The following is a 26,673-nucleotide window of genomic DNA, read 5'->3' as shown; positions in this document are numbered from 1 at the left end:
TTTTTTAAAAGACAGTGATCCTGTATTCCCTCAAAAAAATGCAATTCACACTCAGCAGGTAATGCACTTTAGGGTATTTTTTACTGAATAAATGCTAGTGTAGACAAAAATTTCTCCTCCACTTCAAACACAAGAAACACAGACAGACCTCAAAGCATAACCAAAACAAAAAAAATCCATCTCACCTACCTACAAAAAGAGGAGCTTCCAACCTTGCCAAATATTCACATACAGAATTCAAAAGACAACTGGAAAACTACACAGTTTTGGTGGTTTTTTGTTGTTGGTTGGTTGGTTTGGAGTTTTTTGTTTGTTCATTTTTGTGGGGGTTTTTTGGTATGTTGTTTGGGTTTTTTTGGTTTTGTTTGTTTACTTGTTTAATAGGCTTAAAGGTGTGGGAATAGCTGTATCATCTGTGACAATATCATCTGCACCGTATGCATTTCTCTTAAATACGGCCTTTTCAGTCATTGCAAACACAGCTCAAAATGTTCCTGAGCAGTGTCAGGGTGATCCATCAGGCTACATCTAATGAAAAATCCTAGTCACATTCAAATACCATTTTCTCACAGTTTCAGTTCAACAAATAGTAAAGTCTGGTTGATATCATCTTTGCATAAGTGTTTGATTATAGAACAACATAAATTTGCCTACTATAGTGGATTAATATTTGCAGCAGTTTACCTATCACAAAAAATAGCGTCACACCCTGCTACCTAAGTGCTACAGAGAGGACACTGGTGAAATTATTAAACAAAGATTAAGTATTTGAGGAGCATAAACTTAGGTTAGATGGACATCTAACTTATGCTGAAAATTTTTATCTGAACATGATGCATGTAACAGAGTTCATGGATATTGAGTGAATGCAGAAGACAAATAGGATACTCCAGATCAGAATAAATTCTCAGTAGGAGGACAGGGGGAAGTTGAACGTGAAGTTACATGAGAAGTACTTAAGGGAATCTATACAAATCAGAAAGATAAAGAAATGTAGTGATAATAGGCAAAAAACCTGCAGTGGTCCTCAGAGAAAGGTTGTTCTGAAACTGGGAGGATAAAAACAGAGCTAAGAATGAAAGACAATGAAATGAAAAGAATGAAAGATAATAAAATAGGAAGATTGTCCCTGTGAAGAGAGGGCCTGAATATAGCAATTTGCAATGACAGAAATAAAGTGTCTGGAAGCTGAAATGACAGAAATAAAATCTGGGAGTTGCAGAGGCCAGAAATAGATGACAGCAACCTCTCTTAAGAAGGAGAAAGCGAGAACAAGATTTTCACCATAAAATACACAGTTGATTTAAATACGAATAGGATAATACAGGAAAAAAACATGACTCATCTACTGGCTTTTAGAAGAGGCAGTTAAAAAATACAGAAGAGAAAGAATATGGGTGTCTAGCTATGCCCACTGTGACCCTGCTGGATTCATGTAGTGCTGAGGGGCGCAATGCTCCCTCAGACATCAGAGGCAGAGGAGGAGCAAGTCTGGCTTCTCTCATATATACGTCATCTGTTTCAATCCCTCCTAGAACATGCTTGGGAACAGTTAAGATGTGCATCTTTTATCTAAGTGACTGCAGCACAAGAAAAGACTCCTGTATCCCCCTCTTCAATTTCTGCCTTAAGTAGTTTGCAGTTTCTCATTGGAAAAAGAACACAGTCGCTTTTCTAACTGGCATCTGGTTTTAAAATAAATTATTAAAATATAGATAAATTATTCCGCAGGTTCTTTATCTCCTCTTCCTCAACTCCTCTCAAATTTTCCTTTCCCCACATTTACGTTCCTTTTGACTAAAAACCTAATCTAAACCCAGTGGGAGCCTTTCCATTCATTTTTGTGTCTTTGGTTAAGACCTTACATGCTTCAAATCTAGTAAGTGATGATGTCTAAATGTAGCCAGTTGAAGCTGTTCCATCACCTCCTGTGTGACTGCATGCTGGTGTGGATATTTCTAACAGAATATAATTTTAAACAATACTTAGAGGAAAATAACAAAGTCTTAGTTTACAAAATGTACGTATCAAGAATAACAAAAACAGCTGGTCAAGGCTCACAGGTGATCACCTATCCATTAAATACGATAGGTCGAATGTGCTGCATGATACTGTACATGCTACTAGATCTTCAAAGCAGCAGCATGACACCTGGACCCTGAGAACCTAATGTGCCTTCCCCCGAGGTTGCGGTTTGGAGGAGGAGGAGAAAAGGAGTGAAGGAAAAGGGGAATTAAGGGAACAAAATACAACACACATTTTTCATTCCACTAAAGAAAAGCCTGTCTGACCTCACCAAGACGGCTCTTTTTCACCTGGTTTTATTCCCCAGATAACGTACCACTTCCATGACGTGTGCACTCCACTGGGAGAGAAGCTGCAGGCCTTGGAGAGAGAGATCAAAGAGCTTCCGATACTCCGCATCTGTTTTTTGAGCTTCCTGTCGACCAGACCCAGTCACTACCTAGAACATTATTAAACAACAACAAAGAAACCCAAATCCACATCAGAACATGCTGTATCCTTAGCCAAACTTCTACATATATTTCTTTTAAGCATTAAAACAGCATCATGTACTGACACCTGCATTACTACCAGTTTTCTCTTCCAGAGACTTAAACTTCACAGATTTTGGTCAAACGGAAAGCACCAGTATTCCTAATCACCAAAATATTGTTGCAGATGAATTCAAGACACTCATTATATATATGTTATAGGTTCTATATGCATATACATGTATGTATACATGCATATTAAAAAAAAAAAAAAAAGCTACTCTCTTAAGTGTAATTTAAACTGCTATGAGCACCCATTTGGAGTAAGGGCTAGATGGCCTATTCCAAATGAGATGTGTCAAAAGATCAAGGATATATATCCTAGATAGATAGATAGATATAAGCAGGAGAATACTGCAGTCTGTATGATGCATCATTATTATTTTAGATTTACATAGTGTTAATGTCACGCAGAGACTGGGGTGCTAGCCCAGCCGACAGCTTTTCTTGATTCAGGTGATCAAGCTCTGTCATTCACCTAGCCTAAGGTTTACTTGCTCTTCAGCTGTTTAATGAAAACTGTTAATCAGTGACGTAAAATTTGCATGAATAGCTCTAATCCCACACACCTCACTGTTGCTGTAACGAGCCAGTTCTGATATGAAACGCATATGGTCTTCTCTGATTTGGATCATCTGCTCACATATATTGTACTGGGGACTGCTGCTGGAAGACGTGCACGTCCATCTGTTTCAGACAACAAAAAAAAACACCTAAATCAGTTTAGGCAATAAACAGTACAACTGATACTGCAAAGAAAGAACCACGATACGTGACTTAATACAAACAAAACCAAAAACCCAACTTCCTTCTCCTCTATTTGAGGGCTTTCCTCTCCTCACACCTCTACCTCTGACCCTGAACAATCCATTAGTGATGGATTGCTCTTCTGAGTTCAAACAGCATTTCTTCCAAGTATTAATTTTTTTTCCTTTTCTGTGTGTTCTTAAAGGTTGCTGCTATGAAATACAAACCAGCATCTCTCTTCAGGAGCATACACTTAGGGGCAGGATCGAAAAGTATTGAAAAGCAAGGCAGAAGTATAGGTATAGGCTCCAAGATACCTCTAGCTACCTTCAGATTGTTTTTTGTTATTCTTGTTTAACTGTGAAGAGTCCCCTACAGTATGCTCCCAACTATAAAAAATATGGCAGTACTAAATAGTATCCACACATTATCAAGAGGGACACAAAAGACATGCTACCAAGAACGTCATGTTAAGTAGTCTCATATTTTTAGTAGCTCAGTAGGCCCAGTGCTGTTGATTTTCTCTCAGCAACTACATGCAGGTTATATGATTTTTTTCTGCAGGAATTAAAATGCAAAGCACTACATTCTAAATTCATGTAACCGCATGGAGGGAAGGTCTTGGAGGAGCATGGAAATGTTCACTAAAACAAAGCAATAACCATAAACCATTTATGCAAAAACTGGCTGTATTTTCCAGCCACCTTGCTATGCTGCACACCTAGCCAAATAAAAAAAAAAAAAAAAAGGAGGGGTGGACAAGCTAAATTGCTGCTTCATATACAATATACACATGCCTATTTACCCATGCACTACTACTGCTCACCTTGCTTAGTAAAATCCTTCATTTCTTTTAAAGAAATTTTCATATTTAAAAGAAAAAATAAAAATTAAATTAGTGTAAGATAAAATTCATTTCCTCCAACCCAGGTGATAAGAAATGTCACAGATCCAAGAATGAGCTCAGCAGCATAGAATGGTCTTTAAACAACTCTTTTCTCTATTTGTATCTATTACACAAAGTACATTAATAGTGAAACACCCACACCAAAAAGTAGACCGAAGTGAAAATCCTATTGAAGTTAATTACCACAGACCCATGGGCTAAGGGATGATTATGAAAATATACTCCAATGGTTGGACTTTCACTAGCCCAGAAGCTCCCCTCTTCGTTTCCTTCTCCCCCTTACCTGGATTTATTTTCCTCGTAATGGGCACTGGTCTTAATGTATCTTGCAAGTTCAATCTGCATGTCACCAAACAGTGGGACAACCTGCAACTGCTGTACACAGGGAATAAATCAGATTAGATGAATTATTAAGCACAGATCTTAGTGAAAGAAAAATATTATTTACCCATATTATAGTCCAAAGTGATCTTTATTCTACTTAATTATATTTAAAATGCATGGGGAATTACCTTTAAAAACACATATTAAGATCACATCTTAACCAACCTTAAAGAATTTGTCTATTTTGGCTAAATTTATCCTTTTCTTTGCATCCAGCTTATAGATGTTACTGACACTTCCATCCATCAGGTACAATCCAAAGCCCATAACCTGCAAAAGAAGAAAGTAAACGTCTCCACAAAAGGACTTCAGAGGTAAAAACTTCCTGCAGTAAGGCTGTTCTTCATATCATTAAAAAAAAAACCGTAATATTTTAAAAATACAGTACTGAAACAGCCAGCCTCCTTCAAACAGAATACATTTTCAAATACATACATTTCTGTAGTATTTTTTAGTAGTTTTTACATTAACATTAGCTTGACCAGTTACCTATAAAAGATGCAACTTGTTTGTATAAAGGTTTAGCATACAAAAAAAATCTCACTGAAACTAGAGTTTGGCTATTTTTAGACTTTTTTTTTTCCACTTCCATTTTCTTAAAATTCTGTACGTGCAAACAAATTTGTAACAGAATTTTACATCTAACATCTCTGAGCAATTGCTTTTTATAGCTTTCAGCATATCTCTGAATTAGACACACAAGAGCTCAAAACAAAAAAAAACTCCACCTAATTACATTTTGTCCGAGTTATTCATTAACATAAAGTTATACTTCAGTATTTACAATAGCAGGAGTGGAGCAACAGCCACTTAATGTGTTCTAAGTGCACATTTACCAAACAAAAGGCATAAATAGTAAAGACATGTTGGACACCCCTGCAGGCAGAACGCAAATGTTCTAGAGTTTACGTATTCTTTCAGGATGCTTCCATTTCGTCCCAATAAACAGTTCTTCAGAAGTGACTCAAAATATTTGTAATGAAGCAAATCTTCAGTCCTTACTCTATACTTTTCTTCCATTGCAAGACGTGCAGCTGATAAGATCAACCACACTTGAAAGTGCCCAACACTCTCCTACTACATGTATATATTCCAGGTAATTAAACTTACCTACTTATTAACCGTAATTTTAAGCTACTTGTTCCCTGAAACCTTTGATACACAGCCTCATCTCCAAAAGCTTTTTATACAAACTTGCCACATATCTAAAAATAAAACATAGTACTTCCTTTCTGTTGTCATACTTTACAGAAACATAATTCCGTAGAACTGGTTTCCTAGCAAAGCTGCAGTTCAATTAGGTCAACTTCAATTTATGAAAAACAAAAATGGATTAGAAGCTTTCTAAATAGATTTAGCATGCAATATAATAAAAAGACAACAGGGAGGAGGGAAAAAACCAGAAAAATTAATAATTTGAGTTATGTGGTTCATCTGGCTCATTAATCAAAAAAAAAAAAAAAGAACAAAAAAAAGTAGTAATTCAGACATCTGTGTCCTGCCTGAACAATTATTTTTAAATTTTGTACCAGAAAGAAACTCACTTTCAAAAGCATATGCTTCTCACTTGGCGTTAGATACATTTTGTTCTCATAGTAGTCCACACACAAATTTACAATATCTGCAAGCAGTTCTTCATAGCCAGTAATCACCTCCAACTGCTGCTGTAAAGACTGCAAAAAAAAAAAGAAGAAAATAATATTAGTCAACTAGTTAGATTTCCTGGGGAACAAGAGTTACTATCAAAATGGAGGAATTTTATTTTAACAGTTTTGTGAAGCATTAGGTATTTTGCAAAAAGACAATTAAAGCTTACTTGTGTTATCTTGTTGTGGTTGGCGAGGAACATGGAAAGGTTCTGGGATTCTTGAATGGACTGAGGATCTGCCATTTTCCGCAGGAACTGAGCAGCTCTTTGCAAACAGAAGAAAGAAAGGAAAAAAAAAAAAAAAAGAAAATAGTATTTCCCTTTGGCATGACGCTTGTAACCAAATCTGTCTCTTCTCAACAGAAACACACTCATCCCCAAATCTACCACAGGAACTGACAGTCGTCAGCACCTCTTTAGCTGCCAGTACAACAGCATATCACTCTCTGCTGATACACGATTGTCAACCTTCATGCATCTCCCACCTCCAAACTCCTGAACCAAGTAGAACGGGAATTTGGCAGACACAGGCAGTATTTTTTTGTGTCAGCTTTATACAAGTGAGTTATCCAAACTCAGGCTGTGGACTCAACAAATTGGCGTCAAGAGCTTGTTTCATAAAAGACAAAGGGAAGGTTTTTTTAGGAAAATAGCTGAAAAGGTAAAAGTTCACTATAAGAGAGATATGGACTTAATTTATCCCTAATTAACTGTTTTGTAATCTCAAATCCCCCACTGCACCCTAGTTAAAAGACCAAATGCAACCCAAAAGCCATTGGGTATATCCCTCAACCGATGGGGTCAGCAGTGGCTCTACAGACCCAAGCCATGCAACAACCCGGGGAAAAGTCAGCCTCCCAGAAAACAGTTTGTCCACCAGAAGCACACTACCAAAGAAAAAAGAAAAAAAAAAGTAAACCAAGCAAGTTTAAGCGGTCTCCAGGCACAACAACAACTACAAAAGGCAACTACTGGTAGGGACAGAAATTAAATCTCACGTAAGTGGAAGCAGCATAGATAAATTGGCTATTCCATGCCTGATTGGTTTTATTTATGAAAGACCACAGATGCTACAGCTGACATAAAGATTGTCTTCCCCTGCTGCTCTGACCATCATGTTTGACAAAAGATACCAAATAATGCCTGGCAGCTCAAGCACAAAACTTGGCCGCTGATATCCCACCTTCTTCCCCTCCCTGCTACACCTGCAGTCACAACAACTTTGAATGGCAAGGCTGAAATGTCCTAAGAACAAGTGCAAAAACTCTCAGCTACAAATGTCAAAAATGGATGCCAAAGATTAAGAGAGGATAGGCACAGGCGACCAGAAGGGCAGTTTCCTCTCAAACTTAAAAAGAAAAGCTTTTTTGAGCAAAGTATATTTATTGTGTTTAGCATACACCAAAAGAGAAGTATTTGACAGCTTGGCATTAAAAGGCAGAAGAACATTCTGCTGCTGGAAAAACAGCATAAAGAAAATAGATTTACTCAACTGCCCAACTGCAGGCAGTGCATCTCTAGTTTAAAAGTAATCTGTCCCACATATGAGGGGGCTACTTTTGACGAGAAAGTTGTCAGAAAAAGGGCAACTGCTGCCATCTCGTGGGAGGCCAGTGTCCTGGCAGCAGAAACTGGGGCCTTGCTGATCCTCGCCTCTTACCGCTTGTAGGCTGAGTGGTCGTTCTTCACGCTGCACTTCATATTTTTCAGCTCATCCAATACCGCAAACATGTTGATGAACTTGCCCAGCGTGATCAGATACGCTTCAGACACAAAGTCCTTCCTCCTCTCTGCATGGCACAACCGTCTCACCTCCCCACAAAATCGTTCAATCGCGTTTCTCTAATGGGGAAAGAAAAATGAAGAAACGAGTAAAAACCATGATGTTTCCACGAAAAAGTTCTCACTGTGGTCCAATGAAAAGCATCACTGAAGCAGAAAAATGTTTAAAGCATGCAAGGCTAACAAGGCATCAGCACAGACTTTCTAGCTCCATCTCTGTGTAACTCACTGTCAGAGATTTTTGCCACAGAGCTTGCCTGGCACAAGAGGCAAGGTTCCTCTTCAGAGATTAAATTCATACAAGTTTTACATCCCTCTGAAATAAGTGCATCTTCCTTAGTGAACAAATGTATAGGCATTAAAAGGCAGATTACAGGTATATTCTCTTAAAAAACTCCACAGCACACCGTTTAATAGTAGTACATGCCAGCTCCCCAAATCATCCTGCCACATGTTTGAGGGCTTATTTCCAACCGCACATCAGGGCCACCCGAGATGGGGACTGCAAGTACAAAAAAGACAGCAACTTCGAATGTAAAGAGAAATCTGTTCTGAGTTTAGAGCACTAATCTCCTTGAACAGGAGGAGATTGTTCGTAGTCAGTAAGATCCGCCAGTTGGGGAAGACAACAGGAAATATTACATTTCATTCAGTCTCCTCTTCCTGTGTGCTCCAGAGCTTGTGGGCTCTGGCTCCCTCCAGATAATCCCTGGAAGCATCCCCAGTCCATTGAACCAAGTGGCAAGCTGCCAGCATGTGAGGAGAAAAACAGACAGACAGATGACCGTTCTCCAGTGCCCATGAAGCTCTGATGGCTGCCACATCACAGCAACAGGGTTAGCTTGCTTCAATTATGAATTTCTACAGCAGAGTTGCATCTGCTGCTCTGCTGTCCAGACTGTGGATCCCTCACTCCTCAACAAATGGTTCCTATGCTGAGATACTTTTGTGTATACATGTGAAATACGTTATATTTCTATTTCCTTTCATCCTAAAGTGCCAGAACTGTCCCCATGTGCTACATAGGGACCATATACTATTACCTTTGACTTTATGCTGAAAGTCTTAATGGAGATTGCCAGACGTTTTTAAGGCAGACATTAGAAATTCCGCCCTTCTGAGAGACAATATGTTGGTGGGGGTTTTTTTGTTTGTTTTGTTTGTAGTTTTGTTTGGTTTTTTCAAAATATAATGAACACACCATATTGAGCATACAAAACAGGAAAATAAAAATATAAGCCTACTGACAAATTTTATTTCCATTCCTTTTACCTGAAAATACATAAAATTCATCAGTTTTGTGACTTCTGGCTCCAGAACTTCCACAGTTTTCTCATAAATTTCTACTCTGTTAGGCTGTTCGTTGCATTTGACCTGTGGACAATTAAAGAGATCATTACACTTGGAACTTTTCCTGACAAAGTCTCAGAAACTAAGATCTCCAAAGTCAACTTGAGAAAATGTATTATCATCCTAAAGAAATAAACTTAGGGCATCAATTGCTGGTTTTGATAATTCTATGCTAAGATTCTAGATTTTAAGATAAACTGTGTGTGTTAAAAAGAAATGAAAAAAAAAAAAAAACCCTAAGATTTTTCTCTCTGTTACCTCACAGCAAATAATTTAGTTTTCAAACACCTCTGTATGTTTAGGACTATTTTCTTTCCACACTATTAAGCCACTGGCTGAAAGTCATGCACTAAATTAGGCCACAACCAGAAATTAAAGCAGATTACCTATTTTCCACTCCAGATATTTAAATCAATATTCAAACCACAGGACAAGACCTCCTTTGACTACAAAAATAATTGCATTACAAACTTCTTATAAAGCAGGCAGGTGCGAGTTCATGGTTATCATTTTGTTCAGTTTTCTGATGCACCTTAATATTCTTCCCACCTTTGTACAACCATTCCCAGACATTTGAGGTTGCCTATGGACTTCTCACCTATTCACAGGGGTTTAATTTGCATACAGATCAATAAAACGCTACATAGCGCTGACATTCAGAAAATTACTACCTAGGATGCCTAGAAACTTTAATGTTTAACCTGAATTGTAATTATTACATGCTATGCCACCTGCTAAACCTGTTCTGAATTTAAGTATTAAGTTGGGGGGGTTCATTCTCTTGAATGAAATTAATTATATTTTTACCTTTAACAGATATGACAATCGAAGGTTTTCTTTCTAGAGCACATTACCCCTATACTACCCTTGAGTTAATCAGTAAGATTAACACAAAGGAGAGACCAGCTGGTCTTCAGGTGCTAAAAGATGCTATGGCACACTCAGCTTGCCTATACAGGAGTCAAAGTAGACTACATTTTGTAGATTCTTAATAAAGCTACACCCATGCAACTATGTACCAAAACAAAAAGGAAGTTCACAAGATGCATGAGAGTTTAGTTTTCATCCTTTACCTGAGGAATGGCTCTTGAGCAGCTTCTCCATGTGTATAACATGACCGCATATTCCTGACCCTCTTCTAGCATTTCATTCTGTAAGAAAGACACTCAGCGTAATTAGGCATTGTAATCAAGAGGGTTAAATCCACTTGTCTTCCATCATTCCAAAACCTTGTCCAAACAAACTTGTTTATCTTACCATAATGTATATGTACAGACACAAATTTATTGCAAGCTGAATGAATGATACATCATACAGTAGGTACGTAAAATCATATTACCATAATTCATAGGTTAAGCTGACATAGTACATGAATTAGAGCTGACCAGCTACTGATGTCCAGCTTGCTTATAATATAATCCAACAGCTCACATAAACCTCATTCTTTCTCAGTCATCTGTTTTAGTGCCCAATGTAATTCTTGAGAGAATTCACATCATCATCATCTTCATACCATGTAACAACCTACCAGATCACTAAGCAAAACCTATAGCAATTATGCCTACCTAATGAAAAAAAATATTATCTCCCCAGATCAGATTGGTTTTTGTGTTGTGCTTTCTTCCCCAAACTAAAGACACTGTGATAAATAAAATGCTAATCTGAAGGGGTAGGGGAGGTGTTTGTTTTTCTTTTTAAACTCTGATACTGCAGGTAGAATGGTCAAGAATGAAGGAGTCAGCACATGCAGAGCAATATCCTTTTTTCCTTGTCCAAGGAGAGGGCCTCCAACATCTAAACAATCAAAAGAGGTTAAGGAGTGTCCAGATAACTTTAAGAAGAGATTGGTGTAAATTTACATAATTTTCAGTAGCATGTAAGCAGGTGCTTAACCTGCCTATTCCACTATTTGTTAATTGGTTTATAGAATTGCATGACATTACATTACTCCTCATTTTCCAAGAAGGTAATGAAACGACAAGTTCAGTACAGACCAGTGTTTGCAGCCTGCAATCTCTTTTGTATCAAAAAAAAAAACCAACACAGCTACACCATCAGCAGAGATGGATGGAGTTACTGGTATGAAGTCTTACATTATATCGTGGGACTGTTAAAAAACAGAGAACATCTTACACAAAAGCATACCAATACACCACTAACATCCACGCTCCACAGTGAGGAAGCCAACAAAAGACCTTCAACACCACTAAACTGACAGAGAAGTAGTGGATATTTGGGAGGATGGAAGGTAATTTTTCACCCAAGTTACAGCAGCTACTTGTCAATACAACCAACTCACCTCAGAATACTGGAAAAATGCATAACGAAAGCAAGAAACTTTTGAGCAACATTGGCTGATCAAGGAGAAAGATCATTTTAAAATTATCAAGAAGTACATGTGTGAAAAAAAGATGAGCCATGCATTTTTTCATCTCACAGCCTCATAAAAGTGTTGTAGATAACCTGGCTTGTGGTTTTCTGTGACCACAATTTTATAATGAAATGGAAGAAGACAAGTTCCTCTCCTTTTATTCCAAGTTAACACAAAAGTATATATCTGAATATCTACTTACCATGCTAGAATGGACTGTAGCTTGCTCAATGTATCTTGCAATGCCAGTGACAAATGCATTTCTGTCTTCAAAATTAGTGTTGAAGTTTGGCTGCAAAGAAAGTAAATGCAGAATTTAATCCTTGGTAGGGAAAAGAATATTTATACATATTGCAAATACAAACACACTTTGGTTTTGGTTTCTTGTTTGGTTGGTTTTGTGTGTGTTTGGTTTGGTTTTGTTGTGTTGGGGTGTGTTTTATTTTTTGTTGTTGTTGGTTTGTGTTTTGTTTTGTTTTAAATACCATACTCTCTTTTTCTTAACAACAATGGGAAATGAAAAAAATCTTTTTCCTATAATAACAACACACCTGGTAAAGCAGAGATGATGGTGGAGGTTCAATACATGGCTGCTGGTCTGGCAATGGTAATTCTTCCAAGAGATCCACGTTGGACAAGGCATCCTCCAGCGTTACTTGGGCAGTCATTTTGCACCTGGTTAAAAATACATACATACCTATAAATATGTATACACACATACACATAACTTTTTATATTATATACACTGAAAACAATTACTAATATGAAGAGCAGGGAACTACTCATGTTGTTGGAAATGTACAGTTTTCCTACAACCATAACAGAAGAGAAACAGTCAAACTGAAACCCAGGTTTTTTTAGTATACAAGTTTAAAAAATACTTTTAGGACTAACATCCTCCTCTTTACTTTTATGAGTTGAGAAGTGTTTCTCCTCCCCCATGGCTGTACACCAGAAACACACAAAAATAGAGGAAAGGATTATGACCTCTAATGCATTGTAAAAAAAGGAACACTTCTCTCGTTAAACTAGAAGAAAAGGTATTCTGGGGTTTGCTTCAGTCACAATAAAGACAGAAAAATTCTGTAACAAGCGCAGGCATAAAACTTCCCTGTAAGGTTTCAGTTTTGAGCTGACGAGTTTTCAAACCCTTATACACAGATACCACTACCAGCCCATCTTCAGGAGACCTGGCTGTCACAAGGTGCCAGTGGTCTCCAGTGTTTCACGTCCTAGGACATTCAGATCTGCTTTGAGGGATTAGTGACAGAGAGGAACAAAACCCCTCTCAGGGTCACGGCAGTCTCCCTACACCTGCGACTGCTGCCACTGCATGGAGGTTTGAACAGCAATGAGAAGAAATTTTAGGAAGAAAGCATGGGGTGGAACAACTCAATCATCCACTTTTCTATAATCTACTCATTCTCCTTGGTGGAGTAAAAAATTCCTCATTTTTAAGGTAAGACCTCTAATCAAGCTGCCTCTTTTCTTCTGCAGGGCTTTGCAAGTTACTTTCCCCACCTGTACCAGAACAAAACCACGCACCCACTGTGCAAGCAGTGGCTGAGCCTGCTCTCGGCTCTAACCAGGGGGCAGGAACACCGAGCACCTGTGCCCCAAAGCTGCAGGGCCCTGCCTGGCACCCAGCACCCCCATAGAGCCCCACCAGGAGCAGAACAAGCAGATTTTGCTGCAGCTTTGCCACAAGCTCACCGCGCAAGAGATGGGACGGGCTGGCCGTCCCACTACTCCCTGCACTTTCAGTGCAACAGCAGAAAAACCTTCTCACTTTTTCTTACCTAATCATGGTTTCCTGAGGAAAACCTCATGGAAACAGCAGCTTTACCTCCAAGGAAGCACTCAGCAGGAAGAAAAAAAAAAATAATACAAAAACACAAAAAACCAAACAACACCACACAAAAAGCCCCAACACACACACACCCAAAGCCAAGGGAAGGAAGGAACCAGCCAGAACCAACCAACCTACCTGCCTTCAGAGACCAACCCCACGCCCCAAGCCATTGCCACGGAGCTAACTAACATACCAAGTACAGAGAGAGCTGGCCAACAGCTTTAAAAAAACATCATCGGAAAAGTCCAGAGGCCTTTCGCTTCTTGAAACCCCAGCCCAAACCTTGCTTCAAGCTTGAGTGTGTGAGTTTTTGTTAAAATGAATAAATAAACAAATGCCCACATTGTGCAATTTGCGATTCCTGCCAAAAAACAAACAAGGAAGGACTGGACTGACAGGAGTGCTGGCTGGCAGACCTGCGCTGGGATGCTTGCCCAACACCTGCCTACGCCCAACTCAAGCTCCATCACATGAACCACCGTTAAATTAGAGACCGGTAAAACCCACGGCCTCCTCCGTTTGATAAATAAACAAATGCCAAAAACATTCCATGTCTGGGCAAAAGTCCTGTGAGGAGGTCAGACTCTCAACAGTTTTACCCTAGAGGAAGCAGAAGAGAGTTGCCAAGAAGTCAGAACATCTCTAATAAACAATATTTCTATATTTTTGGCCTGAGTATCTATAAATCAAACTTTAGCTAAAAAAGAAAACACAACACTTTACTTAGGTTAGTTTAACTGAGAGGCTACTTCCAACTTGAAACTTCTCCTCCTCGCAGCCTACTCTCCCCTGCTGCACCACAGGAAAGGAAAACCGACACAAAACACAGGCTCCAAGCAAGCACGGCAAGGGGCACGTGATAGAAAACTGCTCCACCTGCAATCCAAAAACACAGCGGAAAATGGTTGCCTGTTCTGTGCCAAAAATTACTCCTCTTAATAAGTCCACTCGTAGGGGAGCTGTCATTTACTGAAAGAAAAGTATCAACACCCTCTCCCCAGTCCTCGCATCTTCCTTCTCTTCCCAAAACATGGTCCATTGAAGACTCGGGTCTCTGCTGCAGGAGAGAGCCAGGCAGCCACAAAAGCCAGGTTGCTGGCTTGTGTTTCCTACACGCTATAAACAAATATTCTGAAAATGTGGCCCTTAATCCCCCTGTGTGCTATTTTAGAAAGCACACCTGCAAGGGTTTGAGCCTCAATATCTATGATTGCACAGGAGTGATGCTCTAGTATCAGCTTTCTATTCTCAGACTATTGGGCTATCTCTGGATTTGTTTGGTTTTAATACTGGGAGGTAATTTAAAAATAGAAAACAAAACATAAGCGAAAGCAAAATCCCATCTCGCTTATGCTGCCTTCTATTTCATAGCACACGTCTGGGAAACCCTTATGCCAGAGCCACATTTTTCTAAGTCCTTTGGCACAATTTCCCAAAGACAGATCAGCATTTTTTGAACTGGGAAAACATAAGCAATCAGGTGCAGACAAAAGTTTTTGTGTTTTAAGGTCGCTCACTCACAGCTCCACCATGTAGTTTTGCCAAAAGGTATCCACATGCCTAAGAGTTTTGTTGGCCATGTTCAACGCTCCTGCTCTCTGGCTTTTTTATTCGGGTACCTAGTGAGACGTGAAAGAGGAAGCAGCTCTTTCCTGCCCAGCTTCAACACATTTGCAAACATTGCAAGGTCACAATTCACCCTTCAGGCCAGACATGAAGAAGCAACTTTTTACCTTGAGGGTGGTGAAACATTGGCCCAGGTAGCCCAGAGAGGTGGTAGATGCCCCATCCCTGGAGACATTCCAGGCCAGGCTGGATGGGGTTCTGAGCAACCTGATCTAGTTGAAGATGTCCCTGCTCAGTGCAGGGGGTTGGACTGGATGGCCTATGAAGGTCTCTTCCAACCCAAAACACTCTATGATTCTGTGATGAAGGCATGGTCACTGTGAGTGAGAAATTAGCCACCAGTAGCCATCTAAATGAGGAACTGGGGCTGGCTCTGCATTGCAAAACTCGTTTCAGCAAACCCAAATGCAGCGTGTCTCCTGAGGCTGAGCGGGATCTGAAGTCGGTGAGGGTCGGACGCTCCATCACTCGGGCTTTCCCAAGGGCTCTGCGCTCCAGGTCACACCAGCCACCTTGTGAGCCTTTCACTTGTGCTTCTTTAGTGCGTGTTATTTAAGAGACACCATCGCAGCCTCTTGCTGAGACCAGCCAGCAGCAACAGGCCCGGCTGCCAGCAGGCTCTTCTGAGGCCACCGGGTTCCTCCTCCCTACCTGAACCTCTGCACGTGCACAGTTGGATAGACCACCATTGGGGCATATTTGGTACAGAGGACACACTCAAGCCCTCTCAGTCAGGAGACAACGTCCCACAGCCCAGTGACACCACCACAAGCTGCTCGCCATCTCCTCACCTGATGTGGAAGCCCTGAGACCAGAAGAGAAAATATTTCCTTCAAGTTCAAGGGTTATTTTCCTCTTTCTTTTCTGCCGTTGTTGTTAATAAAACCAGCTGTAAATGACAGTGGCTGTTTCTAATGTACAATGACGGAAGGCTGGCAAAACCAGATTTTTTTCCCTCCTAAGTCTCAGAAAAATTAATTTAAGAAAACTAAAATGCCCAAGACACAAAATTTGATCGTTTTGCTTCCCTAAGAGTCTTTAACTATGAGTTCTTACAGGTGAAATCACTGGGCACGAGAGGTAATACTTTAACAGACTCCTTTTGGGCAGAGAACATAAGAAACTTCAAATATCTGCCTAAAAAATTCAGAAGCTGCAGTCTGTTTAGGCATTTCCCTAAATGAGAACAGATTAAAATGCTGTAGTCATACTGATAGTTGTAGTTATACTAGTAAACTTACACAAGCTGTGAGAATTACCTTCTTACTAGATTCCTACAATATTGTGTTTTCACCTTTGTACCTACCTGAGATTTTTCAGGATACAGGACACGTAATAATTATTTCTGAAATAATCCTCTTTTCATCTTTGTATCAGGACCCATCATTACAGCAGTAAAGTCAAAATGCTCTCCAAGAACACATTTTCATGGACATAAACAACTTAATGAAAAACCATTCATCATGTGACATCCTCTCTCCAGCAGAGAGAATGCATACACTGGTTTTGCTAAATTTCAGTGTTTAATGAGCGTTCCGAGCTTTCTAAGCAGGAGACAACAGCATCTGTGCTGATTTTCATCTCCTTTTACTGGATTTCAAAGCAAGAAAGTCACTGTCTCCTGCACAGGCAAGCTTCAGCCTTGCACTGCCAAGTCCCACCGTGTCCAAGGATCAGAGGTATCAGTCACAGGGTTTTTAGGGAAACTTTAAGTATGTTATTGCAAAGCCACTGACTAGCGTAAATTAAGATATTACTCTTTTTCCTCAGCTGTAAAGGAGATGAGCCCTGGTTGGACCTGCTTTGCTCAGAAAATCTCGTGCTACAGAGAACCTCACTGAGCCACCCCATCGCATTTTGTCCACAACAAAACAAAAAAAGGTAGCAGACCTTGAAGTCCCTTTAGCGTTCTTTACATTTTCATTTAACTTCAGAGCTGGCTTATCATCAAAACACATTCAGACAAGAAATTTGTCAATTTTTTTAAATGTCATAGTTCTGTACTCTTGTTCACAGCCGCGCAACTGTGTGGTAGGCAGTGACCCGCTCACAGCATTGCTCGGATATTCAGAGGAGATGAGTGTCAATCCTTATAGAGGCACTGTCTCCACATCTCCATCATTACAGAAAAATGCTGAAGTCTTTGCAAAAGACCTATATTCTTAATTCCAAACATATCAGAAAACAGTCAGGATGCTACTCTCAGCCTCGTGCTTTCAGGTCTCCTGAAGCTCCGGACTATCTGGTAAAAAATATGAATAGGAACAAATTATGGTGAAAAGTCTTTTGGATGAAAAAATAGAAAATTGACAAGAAGAAATAATTTTAAAAACCCAGAAGGTAAAGGACTGAGAAAGCAGAGAGTACAGAAAATAGCCTTAACTTCAGAATCACTGTGAGAGAGAAGACTGCTGCTTTCAAGTTCAAAGTTGAAAAAATTCCCCAAAATTCTAGAGACTTAAGTAGTTATTAAAAAAACTTTGAGGTTTTAAGATTTCTTCCAGTGACGGAGTTAAACAGACCATATTATTTATCAAAGATAAGATCAAAAGACAACTCAGGCACTCAGTCTATAAATAGCTAAAACAGGAAAATGATGTGTGATGACAGGAGATAGTTTTTACATGTGTTTAGCAACAGTGCACACAATCCAATAGATCTAACTCGTATCTAGCAACCAAGTTAGAAAAAATAAATATGGGTAAAGCAAACGAACTTAGGTAACTGCAGGCTTCTTGAGACCTTATTAGAAATGCAGAAATTACCACACAGTTCCTCTTTAGGCTCTGTCATAATCATTTGGTCAAGACTTCCCCAGAAACAGCCCCTAATGGCCTTAAGAATCTATCCAGTTGAGCTTTAAAAATATATCAATTCCCAACATAAAAAGTTCAACCTCAAATAACTGAGTTTGATGGTATCTGCTTACAGAAGAAAAATAAAGCCCTTCACCACAAAAATTATCAGATTAAATATATGGCTATGTTAGACAAGATCAGGTGATGATGGGGATGGTATCGTGTTATCACAACACATTTAAAAAAAAAAAAATCAAAAGACAGATTATTGTGAAAATATAGAGAAAGAATGGGAGGTAATTGCTTGGAGAGGTACAAGTACACATGCTATTTCAATTATTTGCAAACTGGCATTATCCCCTGGACTAAGACTGTGAAGTGACCATTCCCACAGAAAACAAATAGTATAATTCAGTTCTTTGGTAAACAAACAAAACAAAACAAAAAGTAGAGAGTATCAAGCTACAGTGAAAGCAACTTTTCTTCAGATGACACCAATTTAGACTATCACACAGCACTCACAGGCATTCGCATCATTGCAACCCCTGCTTTGCCTTTGGGAAAAAGAAGTAACAATGTTAATCCTCCCTAAATTAAACAACAAATAATTAAAACCTAAATCCCATAATCAACGGATGTTTTTTTCCTTTGCATCACTCAATAATTTGACATACTGGGAACACCTGAGCACCCTCACCTCGAAATCTGTAAGGATTTATCCTCACACAACCATCAGAGCGAAAAGCCAGCAAGGCAGGGTTGGAACAGGTAGCGATCTAGACACAGTGACAACTTCAAGGTGACTTTTTGCCATCAGCTTCTTACAGCACATCTTTTGCCATGCTGCTGCATACCAGAAAGATTAGGTGATGGATATAACCAAGTCTATTGCTACCACATGATCACCTCGTGCCCTGGAAGGTAAACTTCCATGGAAAACAAAAGAAGAGTTCAGCTGATAGCAGGGCAAGGGAAAGATGTGAGGAGTGAACAGAAAATGCTATGGAGAGGGAACCTTTCCCCAGCACTGATATAACACATGGAGGCCCAGCAGCCAACCTCACCGCCCAGGGAACTCGAGGTGATAAGGTGAGCAAAGGCTCATCTCATTTAGGCAATAGCTCAGCTGTTCATGAAGGGTGAATTCCTTTTATCATTAACCTCAGATTAAAAAAAAAAAAAAAAAGCATGAAAGAGACAACAATGTAAAGATTCTGTGCTTTTTTTTCCAGGTTAACTTCAACTGAATTACCAGACCATCCCAAATATTCTAAGAGTAAAATCAGTGCCTTTATTCAGTTGTCTCCTTACGGTGCCCTGGCATGAAGTGCTGCAGCGAGCTAGTGGAGGCAAATGAAAAAGTGATGGATGAAATAACTTTACTCGTTCATCCCATTTTTCAGATGGACTCTGAAAACAGGTGTTGAAAAGTAAGGCACGTTCCACCTGCTCTTGAACAAATCACCAGCTGCCCCAGCTGTCCCCATGGCAGCGCCAGCAGAGCAAACCCCTCCTGAGGTCCTGTCCTCTCCAGAGCAGCCCACCTACCACTGCTTTCTCTTTCGACAAGCCCTTTCCCTCCTGTGCTGGTTTGACTGAAAATGAGTTAATTTTCTTCATGCAGTTAGAAATCTTTCTTTTTCATAGCTAGCACGGTCATTATTTGAACTTAGTTTGAGAACAAGAGATAACACCCCAGCACAGTTCTTAATTGCTCTGGTCTGAGAGAAAAGGACATTCTGAGCATTCTGTCCCCAGGAGTGAGACATCAAGAAAAGGGGGCATAGGTGGGGGAGACCTTGACTGACATCCAGACTGACCAGTAAGAGTATTCCATGCCATTAGCATCATGTTAATTATTTAAGGAGAGTCGGGATCTTCTGGTCACTCTCTCGCATTCTCTTCGCTTTTGGAGACCTGTTCAGGGGAGTTCTAGTCAGGATTTTCTTTAGATCGGCCTTTGCCATCCTGCCATTTTGCAGAGGCCTCTGGGCCTTTTCTGCCTTTTTTTCTCTCCCCGGGATCAGCTGTTGGGACCAGGTGCTGCTTCCTGAGACTGGCTGCTCGGTGCGAGGAATTGCATTGAGTACCTTTTATATTCTATTTCTATTTTATATATCTATTTAGTAGTAGCGTATTAGTATTTTGTTATTTTATTAAACTGTGTTTATCTCAATCCAAGATTCTCCCTTCCCTTTTGATTCTCTTCCCTACTTGGGTGTGGTAGGGGGGAGTGAGCGAGTAGCTATCATGGTTGTATTGCTAGTTCAAGTTACACCATGGCATCTCCCTGCCCCAAACGCACACACCACCACCTCTGGAGGCATTTGACAAGGCAGGTGGGAAAAGCTAAATGGGCAAAGAGTTGAGCCATGTTTAATCTCAGGGTGAGGAGAGTCAAGGAAGCAGCAATGCTGGTCAGCCTGCCACTGTAACGAACCAACAGCAATAGGGCCCACAGGGAAACGCAAGAGCCCAAGTCCTTATCCTGGAACAAAGCGAAAAAACAAAGTCATAATTCAGATGCAAAAGAGCAATGAAATTGTCACAAACTCTTCATTTTTACAAGCTGTACAAGTTAGACCACAGGGACTCCTTTACTTCACCATTCTTGGACACCAGTATCTTAAATACAAACCTCAAAGAACAAAATAAAGAAATTCTCCAAAGCTTTTCAGTCATTTAAACACAAGCTCCAAGAAAGAGTTTAAATGGAGCATGAATCCATTCAAAATGCAGACAGTTACACTTCAAACACCCTGAAACAGTTCAGGAAAAATGTATCCTTTGGCCATCACAACTCCAGGGCAAGTTCACACCACTCCACAGGAGAGGACAGGGCCCCCAGTCACAAAAAGCTGGATCAGCAGTTTGGGGCTGCAGCTCTGAGCTGGGATCAGCAAAGCCTGACCCACTCGAGCACAGTTTCTCCCTTTTTCTCCACTGGAAAAAGGCCCAGTTTTTGCCCCCTCACTGCAAGAAAGACATTGAGGTACTGGAGACAGTTCAGAGAAGGGTAACGAAGCTGGTGAGGGGTCTGGAGCACAAGTCTGATGAGGAGCGGCTGAGGGAACTGGGGCTGTTCAGCCTGGAGAAAAGGAGGCTGAGGGGAGACCTTATCACTCTCTGCAACTACCTGAAAGGAGGTTGTAGCATGGAGGGGGTTGGTCTCTTCTCCCAAGTAGCAAGTAATAGGACAAGCGAAAATGGCCTCAAGTTGCACCATGTTAAGTTTAGATTGGATATTTGAATATTAGGAAAAATTTCTCCATGGATGTCAGGCATTGGAACAGGCTGCCCAGGGAAGTGGGCACACTGGAGCTGTTTAAAAGACATGTAGATGAGGTTCTCATGGACATGTTTTAGTGACAGTGTTTGATTAATGGTTGGACTTGATGATATTAAGGGTCTCTTCCAACCAAAATGATTATATGAAAAAAAGCTGCCACAGCATGTTCAGGGATGGGGCAGTGCAACTGCATGAGTGGGGCAAGAAGAGGTGCTGCAGCACACCCCATCTCCTACTGCTGCACAGAACGGGCCACAGCTGTACCCAGTACTATCTGAGCTCCTGACACTAGCATCAATCCCTCACCAATAAAACACATGGCAAATACTACTGTGAGAATACACCCCAAGAAATCAGAGGTGGTTCGGGACATTCAAGGAATTGTTTTTGGTTAAGACCATGCTCTACATAACCCCAAAAGATCTCAAACATTAACATTTGTAAGTGAAAAAATTACTACTTCTTCAAATAACTGGTGAGGACTCATGCCAAGGAGTGAAATAATTAAGGTGGAGTTTAAACAACTACCAAAAAAATGCTGGATTACAGAAGTTCTAGAAAATATTATGACTTCACAGATAAGAGCACTGTTTCATTTGACTGAAAAGAGGTGTTTTGAAGGGACAGCCCAAGACATTTTGGAGTCCACTGGACACATTTTTTCATCTTGCTTTTAAATAAATGCATTTGATCCCCAAATGCTTGTACATGTTCCCAAGCTCAAAATAAAACAAAGAGGAACTCTGTCTGCACTTTAAACAGCACTTCCTTTGACACTGCCCCTTTTCTTTCTTAAGTCTGAAAAGGCACGTTTGAATCTTAAATTAAAATAAAATCTCAGGTCTGGCTTGTATACCACGAATTAAAATTGTACAACCCATGAATCAAAACATGTATCTACCTGAGTTGTTTTGCTTCTTAAAAATAGGCATAAACAAATCAAAGCTTATGCTGCTTTACAGGAAAGGATAGCATGGTGAAAATCAGGAAAATTCTATATACAGCAGTTAAAGAAAAGGGAGCATATCCTTCAAAAAGGAGAAACAAAGGCATTCAGCAGTCCACGCACAGGAGAGAGATTAAAATAGGGTAAACCTAAAAAGATGACTGAACGGCCTGTTGAACTGAGGTCTATGAGACCAATCTCAGTGGACTCCACAGGAACTAATGACAACATTCCCGTAAGAATAGGTTTGGTCTACACCGCAGCAGAAGTTAAGTTTTATCCCTATAGCAACAAAACATTTTCGGGCTCCTAATGTTCCATTGTATCATTCTTCTATGCTACTGGCTTGCAGAAAATCAATTAAATCATTTTTCTACGATGAAAAGTTGATTCTATAATCTGTGTAATACTCCTACCCAAGTTCAACTGTGAGACTGATCACAAAAGGCCCTTGTGAAGGGGCTAACAAAAGGAATGGATTTTCTCTTCCAAGAACAGCATAGTGATGACTCTAATATTCATTTTATTTCAAACCTCCAAAATCTCTCACAAAAATTCCCTTTTAGTTCTATTTTAATTAAACTTCAAAAGCCTCAGCTGTTCAGCTGCATACCTTTCAATTCAGAATGAGCAGAAAACGTTTTAATAGACTGGTAACTAAAGTGTTTGAGAGAACAGCAATGCCCTGGATCTTCTTGGTTTGAATGCTCGTTTTCTGTGCTCTGGACAGCACAGCCTGCCTTTTTGCCAAGGGGATCAGCTAAGATGTTCCTTTCAGGACTGGAGCTCCTCTTTGTTCCTAAGCAACAGATTTGCATAAGCTGAAGGAGCAAAGAAAAATGCTTTTCACATCATTTACTGGCCTGCCTGATTAAAGTAAAAGACAGAAGAAAGCAAACAGCAGCTGACAGTCCTTTGTGTAACCTATCTGACATACTGTTAAGCTTTCAAAAATACATTTGTGACTGGAATAAAAAAAGGCTTAATGGGTGCAAAAGGGAAAACAAAAATTCTGAAGCTGAATTATCCCATCCCAGCACCACAGCAAGTCCCAGAAGAATGGCCACACAATGGAAACAATTAATTTAGTATTAGGCTCTTACGGGCAGCGTGGCTGCCTTGCCCTGTTGCCAGAGGGGTGCAGGAGAGGAAGCAGGCTTCCAAGAGCAGACATCGATTTGGAGGAAAACGTAATGCTAAAGCACAGAATGGGGGGTCTTTTGGTTTTGTTTGGTTTTTTTGTGTGGTTTTCTTTTTGTTGTTTTGTTTTTGTTTGTTTGGGGTTTTTTTGTTTGTTTGGGGTTTTTTTTTTAGAAAATCTCAACTTCCCAAACTAAAAGCACTTGGTGTTCAGTCACATGTGAATTTTTCATGCAACCTTCTTTATTAGAGTTGGCACATTGCTACCAGTCCAGCTTCTGTCCCCTGCAGGAAAACATCACAACAATAACATTCCCTGCTCTTTACACAAGCAATAATATGCTATGACTGTGCAACTGAGGTTCAAGCATTCAGCGATACGCCAGTCTTATCACCCCAGACCAAACTCTGTGCAGTATCAGATATTTTGGTAAGCAACAGCAGCACCATTTTCAACCTAAAAACCACACTTCCATGAGGCAGCACTGTTCCTTCCTCCCACTCCATTATCAAAGTCAGGAGGACACCACTACTAATGATGCTGTCATGTAGCTGAAACAACTCACTGGCACACTGACCACCAGCACTCAGATGACAATCGGTCCCTCTTGTCAATTAACTACAGGTGTTCCCTTCCAGTGCCCTGGATTAAATCAATTCATTTTTAATGACAGGAAGGCCTGACACTCTACGATCATTGCAACAGGCTATGAATGAGAACCCTCAGGCTTTTTGGACAAAGCCTACATCAAGACCGGTGAGCCATGGCAGGACAGAATCATCTCCCCTGACGCCTGCCACCGAGTTCAGGTCTTGTAGCTACTCCCCTTTAAAGCATCAGTAAGAAAACTCTGCCATGATTAGACAACATCATGTAACCCTAGGCCTCCTGTATCATAGCACAAAGCTGAAGCCACTATAATCTTGCAAGCAAGTCAGCACAAGAGCGAGTTTATCTTTTCCTGCTGTACTAGCAGCCAGCAGTAGCACATGGGTGAGCACATACTAATTCTACAGTAGCAGTACCTGCAGTGGATGATGAAGAAAGTAATCACCAGGTATTCTGACAGGCAGCCCAGCTACACATCTGCAGTATCATTCCAGACCTTGAAGCTCTGGAGGAGAGATGCAACAACCCGATGATAAAATGCAGGGTCAAATGCTATCCCCATGCATGAATCTCAAGCGCAGTGCAATACACACACTTCAAAAATGGGAAACTGATTCTGCTTATTGCAACTCATTTCATTTGAGAATACATTACAATGGTATGGGAGAAGCCTAACTCCATAAAGTTTGCTCCCAAGGCATCCCACACACGTGAACAAGGAGTGGGGGGGCCCATCGCTGCAGCACACAACCCCCTTCGCAATGGCACTTGTGCTATAAGAATTCACAGAGAGGTTTTGCCTAGTTTGGTTTAATCTGTGTACCTAAGCTTGAAGGCCGACATCTGTCACCGGTATAAAATAGAATTTTAAATTCTGCTATTAGTGGAGCTAGATGGCTGAGGAGGTGCTTGTGTTGATTTACTAATTAATTCTTACTTTTTTTTCCATGTTCACTCAGAATACTAATTCAGTTCTGTATTAATCCTAAACTTACATACATATTAAAAACCCTTCCACAATATTTGGCCTCTCTTCAGGCTGGAATGAAGTTAAAAGATGTAGCTGTTATCTCCTTCTAGGTTAGGTGTGCAGACATCTGTTTTGTGACACTTATTTGCCTCATCCCTTTGACACTCCCCTGATACTGCATCTTTGAGCCGCATCAAACGCAGCTTGTTTTGTCTTTCAATTTCCAGTTCTTTCTTTCTATTGCTTCTTGACTAACTCCCTCCGCCCTTCTCTTTTTCATGTTCTTTCCCCTTCACCCAGTTCACTCCTCCCCTGTTGTTTAATCTTCTCTTCTTGTTTTGCTGCTTGGGCTGTTTTGCTGCTGCTGTCTCCTGCAGCTGTCCTCAGCGCACATTTCTTCCATACTTCTGTTTCTGATTCTTCCTGCTGTCACACGGGTGTGTTAGGAATTGCAACCCTATGCTGTGCAGCATTGCTTTGGGCAAGAATAAAATTTGAGCATGCCAGAAGCGCTGTGCTTCGGTGCTAGTGGCGAAAAGCTCTCTCGTTTCTTAGCAAAGATTAGATTCCCAGTGTAAGGATTCTGCAAAGAACAAGGAAGGAAGTAGCAAGAGCAATAAACATCCCAGAAAGAAGAAAGCACGTGCGCTTCGAGTTAACCCGGCATTGCTCAGACACAGCACCTTTCATCCTGCAGAAGGACTGTTGTCGCAGATTTCTCATGCTTATTCAATACGGGCTTGGTTAGTTGTCCTTTTTATTTGCTGTGGGGAGAATGCTGTTACTTTAACCAAAAAGAGTGCACCTGTGTGCATATGCTGAAAGGAGCAGTGGACGGTGGGCTGAGTATGTGTCTGTCACATTACAGGCGAGGGAGATGAGCCACAAAGATAAATACAAGGAGCCTTCAAATTTCGATCTGAACAATAACACAACCCCCTCAGCTTATTTAAGCACGCGAGTTCTTGAATTGTACTTTCACTTCACAAAACCAGGGAGAAATAAAGAAGAAAATGCCGTTTTCTCAGGGGAGAGAGACAGCACTCACTTCTTGAGCCCATTTCGACACAAGACTGCTTCAAGGCCAGTCTCACCGCTTCTGGCAGCGGTCCCTGCCCACAGAGAGACCACCAGCCACAGCCCTGGGTCAGGGCAGCTACCGAGCTTCACTTCCCTTCCCTTTGCAGAGCCTCCGTGTGATACATCCAGCTCCGTCTTACAGCACATGTCCCCAATGACATGACAGGCATTAATTATATACAGCAGGTTCCTTCGGTGCAAAGCTGCAGGTGAAGCTCTAGCTTCGGCACTGCCTCATTTTGAAGTTTAAAAAGCGAACAAAGGCTTCAATAAAAATGACTCTTCAAAGCTGCACGCTGTCATTGCCACTCCTTGCCTGTACCTGAAAGTATTTACGAAGCCCGGCAGTGCAACTCCCTCGATTTGCATTGAAGCAAAAAAGGGGAAAAAAAGCATTCTGCTTTATCTGAAAAATCAGTTGGAAGATATTTTAGGCAAATCAGTAATACTTATGCTTTAAAGTAGCTTTTTTATTTAATATCCAACACTGTACAAGAATAATGTACAATTTTGCAAAATTACGGTATTTTAAAAATACAGACTTCAGAAGCTGTTATGAAAAACCATACCACTACATGCACTTTGGGGAGGAGGGGGAGAGTCAGACAAGACGCAGCT

The 26,673-nt window shown here is 40.5% G+C and overlaps 1 protein-coding gene across 2 annotated transcripts in view; it reads right to left on the bottom strand.

Annotated features, from left to right (window-relative positions):
• The window catches only part of CYFIP1 (cytoplasmic FMR1 interacting protein 1), an 84,261-nt gene that overhangs the window by 51,091 nt on the left and 6,497 nt on the right, over positions 1 to 26,673 (bottom strand). For both annotated transcript variants that reach the window (XM_071813502.1, XM_065854683.2), the window contains exons 2-12: positions 12,296 to 12,419; positions 11,947 to 12,036; positions 10,447 to 10,524; positions 9,296 to 9,397; positions 7,902 to 8,083; positions 6,410 to 6,506; positions 6,138 to 6,266; positions 4,759 to 4,863; positions 4,493 to 4,584; positions 3,125 to 3,242; positions 2,342 to 2,464 (exon numbers count right to left, since the gene is read on the bottom strand). In XM_071813502.1, coding sequence (XP_071669603.1) covers positions 2,342 to 2,464; positions 3,125 to 3,242; positions 4,493 to 4,584; positions 4,759 to 4,863; positions 6,138 to 6,266; positions 6,410 to 6,506; positions 7,902 to 8,083; positions 9,296 to 9,397; positions 10,447 to 10,524; positions 11,947 to 12,036; positions 12,296 to 12,412 — 1,233 coding nt within the window. In that variant the 5' untranslated portion in view covers positions 12,413 to 12,419. The remainder of the gene's footprint in view (positions 1 to 2,341; positions 2,465 to 3,124; positions 3,243 to 4,492; positions 4,585 to 4,758; positions 4,864 to 6,137; positions 6,267 to 6,409; positions 6,507 to 7,901; positions 8,084 to 9,295; positions 9,398 to 10,446; positions 10,525 to 11,946; positions 12,037 to 12,295; positions 12,420 to 26,673) is intronic.

This window comes from Patagioenas fasciata, chromosome 1 (genome assembly GCF_037038585.1).
Source record: "Patagioenas fasciata isolate bPatFas1 chromosome 1, bPatFas1.hap1, whole genome shotgun sequence".
Lineage (NCBI taxonomy): Eukaryota > Metazoa > Chordata > Aves > Columbiformes > Columbidae > Patagioenas > Patagioenas fasciata.
Note: the sequence above shows the minus strand (reverse complement) of the source record. Positions and strands in the feature narration are given on the sequence as shown.